Here is a 19,834-nt window from a genome sequence, read left to right as displayed (position 1 = left end):
TTGGCTTTTGTTAAGCCAAGCTACTGAAGGAAATAAGGTTATAATGTAAAGACCACCATGTAGTATAGTCAGAAGTGATCATTTTCAGCCTATCCTCTCTTGTTCTGACACCAACTCCCTCTTTCTATGCCCATGTCTATTCAAACCCTATCCTACTTCTATGTCCCTCCCTCCTTCCCTCTCTGTAGCCCTCTGTCTTTCTCAGTCACTTATCTGACTGTTTCTCTCTGTGTTTTGTAGCCTGGACCTTTCAGAACTGGCCAAAGCTGCCAAGAAGAAGCTCCAGGCGGTGAGTGTGGTTGGACTGTAGGATCAAAACATAGCCTTAGTATAGTTAAAAGATGTCAGAATGTTGCTTTTTAGGTTAGTTTTGTTTGAAGTTATAAGAGTCCATTCTGTCTGATGGATCTACTGTTGCAGATTGCACAAGTGGTACCTTAGCATTTTCAATGTTAATACCCCTCCGCTCCCTTTCTACTCTCTGTGTTTATCAAAGAGAGAAGTTAGGAAGCAGGGAATTTTTTTTAGCCTATTGTTATGCTTTTGTTGTGAGCACTGTATATGTGCTCAACAAATATATCTGTGTTCCACATGTTGTTTGTGCTCTTTTGCACATATGTCTCTGTGCACATGCACCTGTGTGGCTGCATCTGGCTGTAACAGCTGAACAATCGACTGTTTGAGGAGCTAGCCATGGATGTCTATGATGAGGTGGATCGCAGAGAAAATGATGCAGGTGAGTCTCCCTCGCCTTACTCCTCATGTCCACAACAAATCTGTCTATCTCACTGTTGCCCTTTTCAAGTATGAAAGCATTCCTCTGGCCGTAGGGATCTTCACTTAGATAGTTTCCCAGGACACAACCTCACTCTGTTAAGCTCTAAACTAGGACAATCTGTGAACTTGGACTGAAGAGAAGCATAGGGAGCAGGAGGAAGAATGCTGGGAAGATGAAAAAGTCACCAAAATCATTCTGTAGTGAAGATATGATGTTAAACTCTGACTAGAGAAAGTCAGAGGGGGAAAAAACGAAGGAAACATGTACAGAGATGAATCTGAAGAGGAAGGAATAAATTAAAAGAACTTGGCAATGGGAAAGAAGAAAGAGGGAAGAGAGAAAGGGATGAGAAAAGGGGAGTGAGTATTGAGAGGAAGACCAGACAGAGGACGAGTGAGTAAGGAAGTGTCTGAGGAATTCTGGAGTCTCCCTCTGATTCTCCTCCTCCTTGGCATCCTTTATTTCTCTCTCGCTCTCTCTCCGCTCTTGCCCTCTCTCTCTCTCTCTCTCTCTCTCTCTCTCTCTCTCTCCTCACTCTCTCAGTAGCAGTCATATTGTGTGTTGCAGGAAGCTCAGCAGGTAAGTGGCAGGGACACACATGCAGCCATATAAATACAGAGAGGGAGGGTTCACAGCAAAGCAATACTGTGTAGGAGTGGGAATTTATATTCTCTGTCTATAGCAGTTTTGTTTTATTAACTGTGTGTGTGTGTGTGTGTGTTGTGCGTGCGTGCGTGTGTGTGTGCGTGCGTGCGTGTGTGTGTGGCTAAATGGCTGGAGGAGGCTGGACTGGGCGTGGGGCTGGGTTCCATTCAAGATGACCTTGTTTTTCAAATACACACACAAACTTAAAGTGGGCCCTGTATGTTTGTCTCCAGTGTGGCTGACTACACAGAACCACAGCACTCTGGTGACGGAGCGCAGCGCAGTGCCATTCCTACCAGTCAACCCAGAGTACTCTGCCACGCGCAACCAGGTCACACACACACACACACACACACACACACACACACACACACACACACACACACACACACACACACACACACACACACACACACACGCCTATCAAACTTCTACATTGGGGATTTTTAATCCTGTAATACAGGGATACAGGAGGAGAGGAGAGAGAGAGAGGTAAAACGTTCCCATTAATAGAGAGAAAGACAAAACTGTGTGAAGCCTAAGCTTAGAGAAGGGAAACGTTTTCCAGCTGTGTGCGCATGTGTTCTACAGGGAAGGAGGGATGATGGTGTGTGTGTGTGGGGAAAGTGTGAAACAGACAGAATGTTCTTCAGCTGCGAAAGAGGAGCAAAGATATTGCCCAGCTGTGTTTTATCCTTCTTTCTTATGTTTTTCTCTCCCCTGTGAAGTCACAAATCTCACCATGTGCGTGTGTGTGCGCGCACGCGTGCGTGTGTGTGAGTGAGAAATCCCATATGTCCTCTCACATACTTCACCCTTAGCTGTTTGGCTCATTAGTGTAAACATTGACCTTAACCCACACATAAGCACACACAGCGAAACCATTCCAGCGCCACGTTGACTCTTCCCTCGTTGGCTGCAGTTCACTGTGGTCAGGACTGACTATTTTGTTCTCCTTAAACAAAGCACAGCATTATGAATAGACATGCAGTTCCACAGAGTTCAGATCTTGGATGAAAATTGACATTTTTAATCTCTTAGGTCAACACAAGCAGGCTACTCTAATTGTATGGTTCATTGTTTGGAGTGTGTGCCGGTATATACAATTGTTGTGCATCTGTAAGCGCATACTATTGTATTCGTGTATATCTTGAGGGTGCGTGTGTTTGAGTGTGCATGTGTGCTCACTCAGTATGACTGGGTTTTTCCACAGCACAAGACTTTTGACCACAGCACTAGCCCAGGAGCAATCGAAGAGACAGGGAACTGATGACGTTAGGTCTTATTGACATAACCATAGCACTTATGATAGTACTTGAAATACTTTACTAAACTTGGGATTTGTGTGTGTTTTGTGTTATCATTAATCTTGGTTTAATTGTGTGTGTGTGTTCATATAAATTGTGTGTAATGTCTCTTGTTTTCTCCTTCTCCCCATGTCTCTCTGAACCTCTCTTCCTGTTACTCTCTGTCTTCTCTCACTACACTCACCCCCCACACACACACCAGGGTCGGCAGAAGCTTGCTCGTTTTAATGCTCGAGAGTTTGCCACACTTATCATCGACATCCTGAGCGACGCCAAGAGGAGACAGCAGGGGAAAGGCCTCAGCAGCCCAACGGGTGAGATGCAGGGCAGCGACTGGGGACTGAAAGTTAGGGAAGTTGGAGGATGAGTGAGAGATGATTAGAAGACTTGAACGTGGAGGGACAAATGGAGGCTGTAATGAAAGATTGTGAGAGGAATGAAGGCAGTTAGGAGAGTCTCGTCAGAAAGGTAGGTGATGAATGAACAGATGAATAGGTGTAGTGCTTGAAAGAAATCGAATAAGAGAGGCTAAAGAAGAAAGAGGAAATTACAGAGAGTGGGAGAGCGGGAAAACCGGAGGGAAGATGAAGAGAAGATGAGACAACCGGGCTCCACTAAACCCCTGCAGGGAGGGGGTTGGAGACGACAGGGGAAGCCTGACTGATCCTAATGGGTGCGAGAGGGAGATATGTGGGTTAATGGATGATAGGGATATAATGGTAAGACTATTAAAAAAAAAAAGATGGAGAGGGAGGACATGACCAACAGCTTTTACATCCACATCAAGGTGAGACAGAAAGTGTTACAGAGAATAGAATTCATTCAGTTTTATATTAAGAGCGATATTAGTCAGTAATGGTGCTATCATCTGATGCTAAGTAGATTCACAAAACTTTGTCTGCTTGTGTAACATTTATATATACGTATATATTATGTATATATTTGTTGTTAAAGCTTGTCCCTGTGTGTTATATTGTGTATTTATTTTAATAATTTAGGTTTGAGTCTATAAAAACTTTTTTTTAGCTTGCACAAAGGAAAAGATGCTGCAGTGACTTTATCTAGACTGGGAAAAAAGGTGTTGGCAAACATTTTATAAGTGATAACTTTGGCTTTCATCATTACATAATTATTGATAAAACGAAAAACCTGTCAATGGGCAGTTTTCAGTTTTCTCCTGGGCCACAACACGAGCAACGTTCACCATGCTCGAGTCACATGATGTCATATGTCTGTTTGGTGAGCCATAATCTGGCAGGTGTGCACAACGCTTGTAAAACTGTTTGTCCTGGCAGAATGTAGTCCATCAGGCTTGAAGTCAGTGGGTGGTCAGGCATCTGAAGCGCTCACATTTCACATTAGAAAGGGATTTTCTGTGCCCTTCCTTGTCAATCTCTTGATTGGCTGTTGGTCCCATGCCATGGCATTGGCTTTTTAAAAAGAAAGGGCTCTCTTTGACAAGTGAGGGTTGGTTTGGTGGTTGTTAACAGCTTTCATCAGTGCGTACAAAAATGTTCACCCTTTCTGATATTGTAATACAGGTAGCTACATCATTTTATATTTTTCCCTTTTCAGTTTCTGCACATATCGGAAGTTATTGCATCAAAGCCATGATATCCCAATGGTGAATTCTTTTTTGGGATTGGTGAGATGTCAGTGCTCCCCATAATACTGCATCACCATCTACTCCGTGATCACAGGTGCACCCTGTGGGATATTATTGCCATAGTAAAACTCATTAGCTTATCAACCAGGATTTCCCTAAGAAAAAGACAAGAGAGAAAAGCAGGAGATGGATTGACTAGTTGGTGTAAGGTTGTCTGTATTAATCACATTCTTTCATCCATTCAGATCCGTCAGACCTGGGCATCGATGATGACCAGCATGACTATGACAGTGTAGCTTCTGATGAAGACACGGACAGTGAGCTGACTACCCAGAACAACAACAACACACAGCGAAACAACCGTGCCAAGGTATGCAAAGTCACAGACACTCAAACTTGATGCACAGAAAAAATGATATACATGCCAGCAGCCAAGTCAAGATACCATATAGCCTATCACTCAGATTAAGAACAGGGCAATGCCACAGTCACTTCTGCATTTTTGCACATAGTTAATCACAAATGCACAAGACTTAAGAGTTCAACTGCCAAAGGAAACTGACTGCTTTCATAAGACAGGAGGTTCACACAAGCTCTACATTTCAGTAAGCCTCTCCAGTGCTTTGAGATGCTGCAGTAGCAACAACTACAAAAGGTATCATCTTCTTTTCCCTTCGCCTGCCTGTCCCAGCATGCTTTGCTGGGAGTGGCTGCAGTCGGGAGAGGCACATAGCTCCCGAGTGACATCAACAGCTATTCTGGGACCCACTAAGGGAGGCATTGTTCAAAGTGAGAGAGAGAAAGAGAGAGTGGTTTGAGAGAAGGGAAGAGGGAATGGAAAGAAAAGTAAGAGATGGATTGAGTGAGTGGTAGAAAATTTCAAAGCTAAATCCGTTATAAACCTATTTTCCTGGGTACTCGTGCATCTCAGTGGGTAGAGCATTGACAGTCCTAGTGCTAGGCATTCCAGTTGTGCATCCATTCATTCACCAACTGTGCTTGTGACCTTGTCAGACGCTTGGGCTCAGAGCAGCCAGAAACTGGCAACACATGACACTATACTGCATCAGATATGTTAGGTAGTAAAAACGGGTGAAGTATTTATTAATCAGAGAAATACATGAGGAAGAGGAGGTATAAAAGGATAGTATAATAAAGAGAGAACTACAGAGATAACTAAGTGAGACAGTAAGCAGAAGAAGTGGTGGCTCGATTAAAAATGACAACAGTTGAGCAGAGTGTTTATAGTGTTTATAGGATACATTTTAGGGAGTGGTAGAGAGTGCGAGAAAAACTGTCCGAGCACATCTCCAGAGGGGTGTGTGTGTGTGCGTTTGTGTGTGTGTGCGTGTGTGTGTGTGTGTGTGTGTGTGTGTGTGTGTGCGTGTGCACGTGCGCGTGCGTGCATGGCAGATTGGGGGTGGTGGTGTGGTATGGAAATGAAGAACTAAGGCTCCATTGTTTATATGTGTGTTACTGAAAGAAAGTTTGTGTGATTCATTGAGACACTGGCCTCTAGAATGCAGGTGAACATGCTACCTCCCACAGAGTCCCACACAATGCTCAGCTCTGTCTCTGCCAAGCTCAAAAAAGGCACCAATTCCCGCTCTATCTGAATTATCTCTACTACTACTACTACTACTACTACTACTACTACTACTACTACTACTACTTTCAGCTATTCCCGTTAGGGGTCACCACAGCGAATCATCCATTTCCATCTCTTCCTGTCCTCTGCATCTTCCTCTGTCACACCAGCTACCTGCATGTCCTCCCTCACCACACCCATAAACCTCCTCTTTGGTTTTCCTCTTCCCTGTCAGCTCCATATTCAGCATCCTCCTCCCAAAATACCCAGCATCTCTCCTCCACACATGTCCAAGAGGCTTGGACATGTGTGGAGGATATTAAAAACATATTAAAGACAAAGCAAGAGAGGCAAGATCAATCTTGCCTTTCTTGCTTTGTCTCCAAACCGTCCAACCTGAGTTGTCCCTCTCATATAATTGTTCCTAATTCTGTCCTTCTTTGTCACTCCCAATGAAAATCTTAGCATCTTCAACTCTGCCTCCTCCAGCTCTGCCTCCTGTCCTTCCGCTCTATCTGAATTATATTGCTACAAATTAAACACTGCGCCAGTTAGAGAGACGGTATCAGCTTATACCAAAGTTTTTTAAGCATGGCTGCTCTCGGGTGCCAAGGCTTTGGCTTAGTTTCTGCTAGCTGTGTGGGGAATCCACTAGAAGCGGGTCTGTTGTATGACCATTTTCATTCTCTGAGCCTAAATTTGAAAAACCATGGATTGTCATGTTTTGCCTCCAATGGATTATTTTTGACAAAACATGAGAACATCAGGCTTCCTGTATCAATAAGTATGCATGAGTTTGTTTATGAAGTGTTTACATGGTCCATTTGAGAAACTTTTTTCATTCATCAATTATCTATTAATCTTAACATTGTTTTTATGTCAGAATCATGTTTAGTGGCCATGTAGGTTTGCACAAACATGGACTTTTACTCTGGTTTTGTGGCTCTCTCAGTGTACTTAACATAGAATAACAACAATCTTCTGATATATACACAAGGATTGACTTATACAGGCGAAATAAGAGGTGATAAGGTGCGGTGTTGCAGAGAATACTATATCAGAGATGCTGAAATAGATGTTAGCAGGTTACTTACATACATGCCTGAGGTAGATGGACATGATAGAGCGTACCAGTATACACTGTACAGTACAATATATACAAAATGGTTGGATTTATTTGACAGTGTTAAGCGTTCATTTGAATGACAGCCCGCAGAAAGAAACTGTTTTTATATCTGGTTGTTTTGGGGTACAGTGCTCTGTAGCGCCTGCCAGAGGGGAGGAGTTGGAACAGGTTGTGACCGGGGTGTGATGGGTCTGTAGTGATGTTGCCTGCCTGTTTCCTGAGTCTGGAGGTGTATAAGTCCTGAGTGGAGGGCAAGTTGGCATCAATGATTTTCTCTGCAGATTTAACTGTCCATTGTAGTCTGTCCCTGTCCTGTTTGTTGGCCAAACAAAACCAGACGGTGATGGATATGCAGAGGATATACTGGATTATTGCAGTGTAGACCTGAATCAACAGTTCCTGAGACAGGTTGAATTTCTTGAGCTGGTGGAGAAAGTACTTCCTCTGCTGGGCCTTTTTGATTGTGTCTATGTTCGATGCCCACCTTAGGTCCTGGAACCCAGAAATCTGAAGGTTTTCACAGTAGATACCATGCTCTTGAATATGGTGGGGGGGGCTCCTCCGGAAGTCCACTGTCATCTCCACTGTTTTGCACATGTTCAGCTCCAGGTTGTTATGGCCGCACCAGAGGGCCAGCTGATCAACCTCCCATCTATATGCAGACTCGTCACCATCTCGGATAAGGCCAGTGATGGTTGTGTCATCCGCAAACTTCAGGAGTTTATCAGATGGGTCACCTGAGGTGCAGTCATATGTGTAGAGGGAGAAGAGTAGAGGGGAGAGCACATATCCCATTGGGGTGCTGGTGCTGATTATCCGGGTGCTGGATGTGATTTTTTTTTTTTCACCCTCCAGCCGCACCAGCTACCTCCTGTCTGTCAGGATGTTTTTAATCCACTGGCAGATGGGGGCTGGTACAGTGAGCTGGGTGAGTTTGGAGTGGAGGATGTCTGGGATGATGGTGTTGAACACAATGTAGTCATACAATTAAACATAGGTGAATTTTTCTGTTTTTTTTTTTTGTTGGTTTTTTTAACAAAAAAAAAAGTAAACTGACACTGTCTCATAAGCAAATCAATCATACACACACCCACACACGCGTGCGCACGCACATCTTAATGAATCTTATTACACTCAGAGGTGCAAATGTACTCAGACACACTCACTCTCTTTTCCTTGTTTGTGTGTGTGTGTGTGTGTGTGTGTGTGTGTGTGTGTGTCTCTCAGTTGCTTAGATGAATTGAAACCAACAAGACCTCATTCTTGAAAATAATCCTTTTTATCAGTTCTTAGAAAATCCTTTCAATTATTAGTGCAGATAGATATAGGGGTAAAGCAAACCTATCTAATAGAGACAAAACTTTTGACCCATTGCTCTCTCAAATAGCAGGAACTAGTGAGAATTTGTTTTGTTATGTTACAGTTTTAAAAAAACCTTAATATTTCTTTTATGTCAGTTCTGACTGCAGCACATTGATTTTTGAACTTGTGAAGCTTACTTTTTGCTTTTTTAGGTCCTTTATAAGGTGGCATGTCCCAATTTATAGGTAACACCTTAATAGTTCAAATTCCTCCAAATCATTTTTTTTCTCTTTTCAGCAGATGGCGCTTAAAATCAGTTATCCTTATATGGTCTTTATAAGGCATTAATCACACATCATCAGAAAAACGACAAGTTTCAAAGTGTGAGTTTTTTTTTTTTTTTTTTTGTGGATCTAATTTTCTCTCAATCTTTTTTGCCTGTCTACCATTCTGTCTAACTATCCAGAGTATGGACTCATCTGACCTGTCAGATGGCCCAATTACCCTGCAGGAGTACTTGGAGGTCAAAAAGGCCCTAGCCTCCTCAGAAGCAAAGGTCCAGCAGCTAATGAAGGTCAACAACAACCTCAGCGAGGAGCTCCGTCGACTCCAGAAAGAGGTAGGGGGTGGGGGTGTGTGCAGCAAAAGATGGTCCAAAGGTCAAACAACTGTTGGAAACCAACAACAGTCTTAGAAAAGTGCAGGGAGAATGAATGGATCAGAGCTTTTGTGAGAGAAGAGGTCGAAGGAAAGGAAGGCACACAAAGGAGAAGATGATTAGCACAAGAGGTTTTTGTTTCTTAAAAAGAGATTATTTCAAAGCCTTTCCTTCCCAATAATAGTATTCAATGCAAAGCAACAGGAAAATAGGAGAGAGTAATAACAGTGAGTAGAGTAACGGTAGCCAGCCTGGATTTCACCTCCAAAATTGGAAACCATCCGTCTGGCTTATGTTTCCTTGGAAAAAGGCGCTGAATACATTCTGGGTGGGTGCATAGTAAAGAATACTTGTCTTGTGGTCAAAGTATTACATTTGCTGGCAGCCATACCAACATGTACCCTGGCTCTGCCAAATGACAGAAGCTAAGCTGGTATGGGCTTGGCTAGTACTTGGATGAGAGACCTCCCAGGAAATCATGAGTTGCTGCCGAAAGTCGTGTTAGGGGGCAGTCTTCTCTCTGCTCCTAATAAAAAAAAAACATCAAATATCAAATCCCAATACCCCAGAGCAGTGACAGGGACACTGTGCTGTTGGAGATGCCGTCCTTAGGATGAGACGTTAAATCAGGGTCCTGACTCACTGTGGTCATTAAAGATTCCATGCCAGTTATCGCAAAGAGGAGGGGGTCCCCTGGTATCCTGGCAAAATTTCCAACCCGATGCTCTCCATCTGGCCACCTAATCATCTCTCTATGTAATTGGCTCAATGACTCCTCCCTCTCCACCTCAAGCTGATGTGAGGTGAGTGTTCTGGTGCAAAATGGCTGCCATGCTTCACATTGGTGGCGGTTGAAATAAGTTACCCCCTTCAATGTGAAGTGCTTTGGGTGTCTAGAAAAGTGCTATATAAATGTAGTGATTATTATTAGCATTACTCTAATAACAGTAAAATGATTTATTAGGCTTAGTAGGTGTCTGATGCTCTGATCTCCAGACTGCCATAGTTGACTAATATAATATCAAAATGATGGGGAATGTGATGGATGTTAACTTTTTATTCATCTTTAAAGATATTCGAGGTGCAAGTGCAAAAATAAGAAATGGAGGAGGTTTTGGGATGTGAAATCAGATGGGAGACTGGTAGAAGATACACACTATTACCCCTTTCACACTGGCCAAAAAACCCCGCTAACATCCGGCTTTTTACATTGACCAAAGGCAGATATTAGCGGGTTTTTTGGCCAGTGTGAAAGGGGTATATATGTACAAAAGTATTGGGACACACCTCTTATTCATTGAATTCAGGTGTTTCATTCAGACCCATTGCCACAGGTGTATAAAATCAAGCAGCTAGCCATGCAGTCTGCATTTACAAACATTTGTGAAATGGTACTGCCATAGGATGCCTTTGCAATAAGTCAGTTCGTGAAATTTCTTCCATGCTAGATATTCCACGGTCAACTGTAAGTGGTATTATTGAAAAGTGGAAGCGTTTAGGAACAACAGCAACTCAGCCACAAAGTGGCAGACCATGTAAAGTCACACAGCAGGGTCAACGAGTGCTGAGGTGCATTGTGTGTAAAAGTCGCCAGTGCTCTGTTGACTCAATAACTGAAGAGTTCCAAACTTCCCCTGGCATTAACATCAGCACAAAAGCTGTGTGCCGGGAGCTTCAGGAATGGGTGTCCATGGCCGAGCAGCTGCATGCAAGCCTTACATCACCAAGCACAATGTCAAGCATCGGATGGAGTGGTGTAAAGCACGCTGCCACTGGACTCTGGAGCAATGGAAACGTGTTCTGTGGAGTGATGAATCACGTTTCTATGTCTGACAGTCTGATGGACAATTCTGGGTTTGGCGGATGCCAGGAGAACGTTACCTGCCTGACTGCATTGTGCCAACTGTAAAGTTTGGTGGAGGAGGGCTAATGGTATGAGGTTGTTTTTCAGGGGTTGGGCTAGGCCTCTTAGGTCCAGTGAAGGGAAATCTTAATGCTTTAGTATACCAAGACATTTTGGACAATTCTATGCTTCCAGCTTTGTGGGAACAGTTTGGGGAGAGCCCTTTTCTGTTCCAGCATGACTGTGCGCCAGTACACAAAGCAAGATCCATTAAGACATGGTTGAGTGAGTTTGGTGTTGAAGAACTTGACTGGCCCGCACAGAGCCCTGATGTCAACCCCATCGAACACCTTTGGGATGAACTAGAATGGCGGTTGTGAGCCAGGTCTTCTTGTCCAACATCAATGCCGGACCTCACAAATGCTATTCTGGATGAATGGGCAAAAATTCCCACAAACACACTCCAAAGTCTTGTGGAAAGCCTTCCCAGAAGAGTGGAAGCTGTTATAGCTGCAAAGGGGGGACCAACTCCATGTTAATGCCTATGGATTTATAGAATGGGATGTCATAAAAGCTCCTGTAGGTGTAATGGCCAGGTGTCCCAATAATTTTGTCCATATAGTGTAGAAGATGAATGGAAAATGAAATGATAGGAGGGTAAAAAAGAGTTGATTGAGACAGGGAAAGTAGGGTGATGGAGAGACTGACAGATATTTTAATATCTTTGTAAGGTGATATGTTCCCATAACAGATTTTTTTTCCCTCTCCTGCTGTGTACATCATATGTTGTATTTGTTGACACTTCTTCGGTGACTACATTGACGAGTTGTCAGCCTCATGTGAGTCAGTGGAACCAACAATTTCTGGCTCCCACTTTGGCTTAGTTTTATTTTTTTGGTTCCTAATGCTCGTCTGTTGTTCCATGTTGTCCCACTTGTGTCCCTCCAACTGTTTCATCATTACTTTTCCACTGTATTCATGAGCATCTGACCATTGTGTAACTACATTACCCTTTGTTGTTTATTAGCTCTAGATTAGAGATGGACGGTCAAACATATGCCTGTACACAGACACACACACACACACTTGTGCAGGAAAGGTACAGATACAATAAATGACAGTGTAACCAGAAGAATCAGTACAGAGATTTAATGGTAATTATTTTTTTAACATGAAGACAAGTGTTTCAGTGCAGATGAGCCACCCCACTAATCCACCCCCATCCAACCCCCACCCGCCACCCCCAGCAAACTAGGTATGTATGTAGCCTTCCCTCAGCCCTAACTCAGCATGTTCCCTAGTGGAGTGCCTTTACTGCACATTCCCCTCCCCAGTACATGTAATATTAAAGCTTTGTGTATGTGGATGCTTATCTTTGACCATTCAGTTGACACCTACCCCTTCCCCCCTTTAACTTCCCCATGTCCATCCCTCCTTCCCTGCTCCCCCTCCCTTCATCCTTTCATCCCTCTCTGCCCCCTCACCCCTCCACCCTCCTCTCCCCGTAGATCACACGGATGCAGACGGAGAACAGTGTGCTGCGGGGGGGCCAGCAGGCTGGGGGGGTGGCTGGCCATGGGGTAGGGGGACCTGGCGGAGGAGGCCATTGGGCAGGGGGCGGGATGAGAGGAGGAGTAGCAGGAGGAAGGATGGGAGGGCTGGGGCCAGGTGGGGAACCCCCAGGGCTCTCTGTGCCCTCCTCCATGGCCCCCTACTCTCACCCCCACCGGAGGGACCGCCAGGCCTTCTCCATGTACGAGCCCGGGGCAGCCCCAGGCCCAAAGGCCCACAGCCCCCTAGCCCTGGACTCCCTGGCAGACCGCCTGCAGCCCCTCAACACACCCAGCGTAAGTTAGAAGCTCTGCCCCCTCCTCCTGACCTTTGCTGGCCCCTTGTTGGGTGCTCTGTGGCCTGATGGATGGGCAGTACCCCAATCCTTGTCTCTTTTTCCCCTTTGTTTCTCTTACCTGCATCTCGAGCCCCCATCCTTCTCTTTAAAATGTCCAGTGGTGCATGGGCCCTGCATCGATTTCAAAGTGTAGAATTTGCCATGTACAAGAACGCCAAGACATCCTATGCTTTTAGATCAATGAAGGGGTTGTGCATGAGTATGACTTGATATGGAAAGAAGGGAAAATAGGGATTGTCTTGGCTGGTCTGTTAACCAGAGCCGCCTCTCATGCACTGCTCTCCAGCCTGCTCTACACTTTCTAACCTTAACTCTTCAGCCTGGTTTTTGACCTCCAGCTTGCTCTCCTGTCCTCTGCCACAGCTGGACCTCTGCACGGTGGGAGCCTCTGCAGTACCTTATACATAGTCCCGCACGTACACACACACACACACACACACACACACACACACACACACACACACACACACACACACACACACACACACACGAGAGTTGTGCTTCCACATGAGAGTTGCTTACCTACCAAAGTGAGACACACTTCCCGCCCCTAACAACACATTATGCAGACTTTCACTGCTCATAATGAGAAACTCATGACAATACAGGTAATGCACCTTTGCCACTACTTGCTTGATACACAGATATATACACTTGACACCACTCTATAGCAATCTCCAACTTGCCATCTCTATACACAGAGGCTTACCTATTTGTCTGTCTTCTCTATCTGTCTCTCGTTACTTGTCTTTCTCTCGATCACTGCAGTGCAGCTGTGCATCCACTGGATTTAAGCATTATATCCATCTGTCTGCCAGACTATCCTGATATGCAACTGACAGTGCAGCACTTATGCTAATTATTTCCTCTTCTCTTACAGCCCAGTAACATTTTATAAATGTAGACTTTTGAAATTTTTTGTGGTGATTTTTAGCTTTACATAAGCATATCACCAAGTTTGGTTGAGATTGTTGTTCAGTTAGTTTCTGATGGAGAGACAGTCTTGGTGGGGATGTTCAGCAAACTCTTGATTTGAGCCAGCCCTGCTGTCTTGGCTTGTTCTTGTTTTCCTGTCCTTTTGCCAAACCTTTGTCTTTCACCCTCTATCTCTCTGCCTCACGTTACTGCCCTCTCCTTTCCATCTCTTGTTTCTTTTATCGCTCTCTCTCCCCCTCTATCACTTTCCTTTAATCTCTATCCCTTTCTCTCCAGGTGAGGAAGGGTGGTACTGGGGGCCCAGCGCCCTACGGGGGCCAGCATCTATCCAGTTCTGTGGAGATGGGCAGATACATGGTGGGTTCTCATACTCATGCCGTTTTTAGACTGATGTCTTTTAGTCTTCTTGGCCCTCCACTCTGACTTTAGCAAACTGTTTTTCATGTGTGTGGTTTGATTTTGATTCTTTTATCGAATCATCTATGGCCCCCAAGATATTATAATAGCTTGCAGTTTTCCTGTAGCACATACCATAAGTGCAGTTCTTGCCAAATCAGACTAATTCTTGGATAAAGCCCTCAGTCTTTTAACTTGCTCTGAATTTATCCTGAATTCACTATGAATTAGTTTTTTTTAATATCAAAAAATGCCTTTTCAAAAAACAACTGCATTGTCAAGAATTTTTTTTATTCACAGAAAAACCTCTGTGAGAGACTAAGAGGCAAACAATTTTTCATATGACATTTGGTAGAGGCTTTTTTTTCCTTTTTTTTTTTAAAGCACTCTATATGACTTTTAGAGAATCTGTTTAATGGCATTGTTGGAAGCCCCTAATCCCTGAGAGTGTTATGTTGTATTCATTAAGCTCCATGGGCTCACACAGGACAGGAGGCTTTGCTAAGTGAATGGGTGTGTAGTAATGCAGCATGTTATTGTGGGTCTCTGTTCAGGTCCCTAAAGCGGAGAAGCACGGCAGTGGCACAGACAGCGACTACGACAACACGCAGACATATGATCTCTCACTAAGGTCAGACTCGTGGAATGATGGATATTTGTATATACTTGTATTTACACTGAATGCCCTGTCCCGTTGATTTATATCTCTCTGTTACTGTCCCTGTTTCTCTCCCTCTGATTTCAGAGTCATGTTTTTTTTTTTCATTTTCAGTTAATAGTTGATTTTTCCCTTCAGTTGATATTTTGCTTAAAAAAAAGTACATATTGGCGTTGTTATGGTCAACAGAATAGACCATAGCGGTCTATTCTGTTGCCTACCAATAAGTGGATCGTCTGTTCGAATCCCTGTGTTACCTCTGGCTTGCTCGGGTGTCTCTACAGACACAATTGGCTGTGTCTGTGGGTGGGAAGCGGGATGTGAGTATGTGTCCTGGTCGCTGCACTAGCACCTCCTCTGGTTGGTTGGGGCGCCTGTTCAGGGGGGAGGGGGAACTGGTGAAACTCCTCACTGTCAGGTGAAAAGAAGCAGCTGTCGACTCCACATGTATCGGAGGAGGCATGTGGTAGTGTGCACTGTCTCAGCAGAGGGGGTGGAGCAGTGACCGGGATGGCTTGGAAGAGTCGGGTAATTGGCCAAGTACAACTGGGGAGAAAAGGGGTGGAGGGGTACATATTTACTGCCCACCCCCTTGTTGTTATTTATTTATTTGGTGTGTGTGTATGTCGGGCATTTAGAATTTTAATTTTTTTTTCTTTTTTTTTTTTTGTGAGACACTATCTGTATACTAGTATACTTGTCATTTCAGTGCCTTGAAAGCATATTCAGCCCCCAAAACTATTTTGACATTGTGTGAGATTCTAAATTAAAAAGATATATAGAGAATTTTTTTCCCAGCTTATCTACAAAACATGTGCATCATTTCAAAATTAAATGTCCAAAACCTTTCAAAAATTTACTTATAATTAAAACCCCAAATTGTGAGATTTAAAAGTAGTACTTTCTAATTATGAGGCTAACTGTGCTCCGGTGTAGTACTACCTTACCAGCTCATCCCACTTGTTTATGGTCTCCAATAGTGGAAATTGGATTACCTGTTTTCAATTAATTCACGAGGATAATAAATGCCCCTTCTCTATGTGAGTTCCAACAAAATATAACCAACGAAAATTAATACAAAAGTTATTCAGAATGAATCAGAAGATGATGTTTATGGCTCAACAAACTAAGGTGTCACACAAAAAGGGCCTTTAAAGAAGAATGGCAAGGAAGAAGCCCTGGCTGTGGGGGTGTGTGTGCAAAACATCAAGTAAGATACTGCAAAGTTGTGGCAGCAAGTCTTGTGTGCTTGAGGCAATTGTTTATTACGGTTTCTAACTCTCCAGTCATACATTGCTCGACTCTGGCCATTTTTGCCGAGTTTTTAAATTGGAATTACAGAGCAGACTGTCTGTGAAGAATCTTAACACATATGATGGTGTGTAGGGATTGTCTTACCTCATCCTCTCACTCAAACCGGTAAATTACTTCTGCAACTATCACCTCCCCTCCATGGCTTAAGTTGTTAATTTAAAATTATCTTCTGTGTATGTTTCCCTCTTTCTGTCCCCTCCCTTGATTTGTGCCTGTGTGTATTTAAGTATGGGCCGCAGCAGCGAGGAGGACAGCCGAGAGTCAGAGGAGGTGGGTAGTGGGGTCGGGGAATTGGGGGAGCCAGATCCCACCTTACCCTGCACAGAGGACGTCATACTGAAGACAGAGCAGGTGACCAAAAATATCCAGGAGCTCCTGAGAGCAGCGCAGGAGTTCAAACACGACAGGTAGGAGAGAAAGAGACGCCTTCTTAGTTCAGTGAAGTTGTTTAAGTTCCCCAGTTCCTTGCATTTTCAACAGGTTTTATGTTTATCCTAAAAAAAAAAAATCTTTTTTAGCTTTGGCAGCGCCAAAGGTCCATACTTTTAAAGGAATAGTAAAACAGGGGTGTAGTGTTCTACTGTGACACTGCCACCTCCAGTCCCTCCACACCACCATCACTGTCCTCTTTTAGGTGGAGGCAGGTTTAAATCAAGTGCTTACTTACTCTGAGTAACCATTAAATGGGACATAGTTAAGAGACTGCATGAAAGGTGCATTAGGAGTAGTCTAGTGCATAAGTGAATAGCTGTTCATAAAAACGTGATGAGCTCGGTCATTGCTTCACTGGTAGTGAGCTGTTCCTCTTCCCCCTAAGCTTTGTTCCATGTTCTGAAAAGATCCACGCCGCTGTCACCGAGATGGCCTCACTCTTCCCCAAAGTAAGTTTACTTTCCCACTCTCTTTTGTTCTACTCTACCTCTTTTTATGGCTCCCTGTTTCACTTCTCTTCTAATGTTATTCATTTTACATGTGAGGTGAGCCTGACTCCTTCTTTGCCCCCCCCCCAACCCCCCACCCCCAGCGTCCGGCTTTAGATGCGGTTCACTGCTCACTGCGCTTGCTAGCCTCCAGTGCCTCGAGGTTGCAGGTGGAGTGCCGCAAGGCAGCCCCTTCGGAGCCAGGGGCCCCGGCTGTGGACTACCAGCTCCTCACCCAGCAAGTCATCCAGTGCGCCTATGACATTGCCAAGGCCGCCAAGCAGCTGGTCACCATCACCACCCGCGAGAAAAAACAATGACTTAGGGATTGACGGATGGATGGAGTGGTGGATGGATGAACAGGAAAGAGATGGGGGAAGGACTGTGGATCAATGCAAGAGATGGGTAGGGACAAGGGCAAGAGGAAGAGAGAAAACCAATGATTTTGGTTTTATTGTTTTTATGGGGCAAGGAAGATTGACTGACAGAGAACAACCACGAAGAACGTAGTGATTGGAGGCTGAGAAAACAGGATAGTAGGAGGAGAATGGATGAGGAGAATGGATGCCCGGATGGCAAGAATGCGGAGAAATAGGGATGGAGAGACCAAAGGGAGTTCCACAACACGTAGTGATGATGGGTGGTGGGGTGGGGGTCTCTTAGTGCTTCAAGTCAAGTGAAAGTAGAAAAGGGATGAGCGAAAGGATCCACCATGAGGCGCAGCCGGCAGCGCCCCAAAAATGAAACTGCATTGGAATCAAACAACAGCGATATATTTACCGCTTTAACTGTGACGTGCTTACCTGAGTTACGACGGTGGTTATGTACAGAGAACTTAGAGCAAGGTATCACAGAGTAGTTACTGTCCAGCTCTTATCTATCCACACCTCTCACTCACCCCATCCCATCCTCTCTCCACCCCCCACTCCCCTGGCCTTCAGCAGGGAGGGAACAGGTGCACCGCGAGAGACGGCGGTGGGAGGCGCTTGGATGGACTGCATCTTAAACTACGCCGCCACCGCCGCCCCTCCCTCCATCCGTCCTTAACCAGAGAGGAGTCTTTAATACCTCTCCTCTCCGCCCCACCTTCCCACCACAGCTCTCTGACACTCGTCCCGAGTCGGCCTTCAGGAGGGCTTCGACACTTTCTGGTCGGAGTTGATGGGTCTCCATGTAACTGCCCCCAACCCCACCCCACCCCCAGGTGGTACACAGCATGACTCGGCATGTTTTCCCTTTTTACTTTCCTTTCTCTCTTTTATTGCGTTCATTTTGAATATGCAGATCGGTTGGGTCATACCTCTGAGGACAAGAATTACTGACTTTTAAAGAAACAAAACACTTAACACTGGAATAATTGTGATTTATTGTTGTTGTTTGTTTATCATGACTTTTTTTGTATTATTGATTTTCTTACTGTCATGACTTAACTGTTTATTAATGTTAATTTCAATGTCTCAAATATGATTCTCATACAGTAGAACAGGGAGATGGCCAGGAGTACACTCTTGACGCATGTTTGACTGGAGTCAATACACATACAAACACAGGAAGTCCTGTGAAAAGGTTCTCAACACTTCACAAACACTCCTTTCCTTCTCTGGGTGACAATTGTGTTTTCTTTGAGAGAATTGATTTTTGTTTTGTACCTGTCATGTTGTGATATGTCAGTGGCCAAGGGCTTGATCAGTTGCCAAAGTGAGAAATGTGTTTGAGATTGGGTGGGGGCTTGTTGGTTTTTGATTTTCTGTCAGACTGAAAATCCCTTGGCACGTTCTGACAGGACCTGGGTCAAACTGCTCCCTCACGTTCCTTAAGCTGTTTTGTGTGCGCTTGATTTACCTTACAACTTGCCTGATATATGACAAAACCAGTGGAATCATCTCAGAATCAATCCCACTTCTATTTGCTGTGCCAAGCAAGACAATAGAATCAAGTGCAGCATTCAGTCTAGCTTGGTATGAGAAGAAATGTTGCTCCAGGACTTTTAAACAGGATGTCATTTACTCGACAAGCCTAAAAAAAAAAAAACAACCTCGGGAGAGGGATTGCAGGGATGCGCCAGGGTGCAGATTCCCCTAGTGAAGCTGAACACAAGCAGCCATTAGTTGTATGCATGTTATCAAATGTTCAGCCACGTATTAAACTGCTATAGCATACCGGTATGTTACAGTTCAATTTATATAGACTTAATCCCATGTTGTGGCATCTGCCAGATAAGGCAGTCTGCAACATATTAAAAGTAGCTGGCCAGTTTGACGGCTACATTACATACAAAAGAGCTAGATCTCAGTTCAACAACATATCTGGGAGAGACATAGTATCTTTATTTGAAATGGTTTAATATTATTTAAAACACCTCAGGTGCACTTGAGTTAGTTTGCCTTGTTTTTTTTGTCTTTTTTTTTTGGTTTACTTATTTGATTTCGAGCGTGGCAAGCTATATCAAGCCCACCTTGTTATCTCAAAATGCCATTTCCAGCATCAGCTTTATTCATGTTTTTACTTCCACCACTAAGGGTCTCTTGACTGTCAACATTTTTTTCATTCTGACATCTGGTATTACAAATGTCCCTATAGGGGGGAGTTGATTGGTTGCTCAAATTGTCCTGTTCCGTGTCCAAACAAATCATGTCCATAAGACTGTTGTGATAATATTTGCCTTTGCACATCACCATCTCCTGTTTGACTGGCTTAGATACAGTAATGTTGTACTGTCTGCTGAAAGCACATATGTGCACACATTAAAATACACACACACACACACACACACACACACACACACACACACACACACACACACACACACACACACACACACACACACACACACACAGGGCCAGTAGAA

At 44.2% G+C, this 19,834-nt stretch overlaps 1 protein-coding gene across 1 annotated transcript in view; it reads left to right on the top strand.

Annotated features, from left to right (window-relative positions):
- LOC130133431 (ARF GTPase-activating protein GIT1-like) overlaps window positions 1-18,060 on the top strand; it is a 31,362-nt gene extending 13,302 nt beyond the window's left edge. Inside the window, exons 9-20 of the mRNA XM_056302013.1 lie at window positions 241-289; window positions 664-736; window positions 1,657-1,754; window positions 2,933-3,044; window positions 4,582-4,706; window positions 8,819-8,971; window positions 12,362-12,700; window positions 13,975-14,055; window positions 14,649-14,725; window positions 16,294-16,473; window positions 16,884-16,947; window positions 17,091-18,060. Of these exons, the coding sequence (XP_056157988.1) occupies window positions 241-289; window positions 664-736; window positions 1,657-1,754; window positions 2,933-3,044; window positions 4,582-4,706; window positions 8,819-8,971; window positions 12,362-12,700; window positions 13,975-14,055; window positions 14,649-14,725; window positions 16,294-16,473; window positions 16,884-16,947; window positions 17,091-17,306 (1,567 nt within the window). The 3' untranslated portion in view covers window positions 17,307-18,060. The remainder of the gene's footprint in view (window positions 1-240; window positions 290-663; window positions 737-1,656; window positions 1,755-2,932; window positions 3,045-4,581; window positions 4,707-8,818; window positions 8,972-12,361; window positions 12,701-13,974; window positions 14,056-14,648; window positions 14,726-16,293; window positions 16,474-16,883; window positions 16,948-17,090) is intronic.
- The last annotated feature ends 1,774 nt before the right edge of the window (window positions 18,061-19,834 follow it).

This window comes from Lampris incognitus, unplaced genomic scaffold (genome assembly GCF_029633865.1).
Source record: "Lampris incognitus isolate fLamInc1 unplaced genomic scaffold, fLamInc1.hap2 scaffold_323, whole genome shotgun sequence".
NCBI lineage: Eukaryota > Metazoa > Chordata > Actinopteri > Lampriformes > Lampridae > Lampris > Lampris incognitus.
Note: the sequence above shows the minus strand (reverse complement) of the source record. Positions and strands in the feature narration are given on the sequence as shown.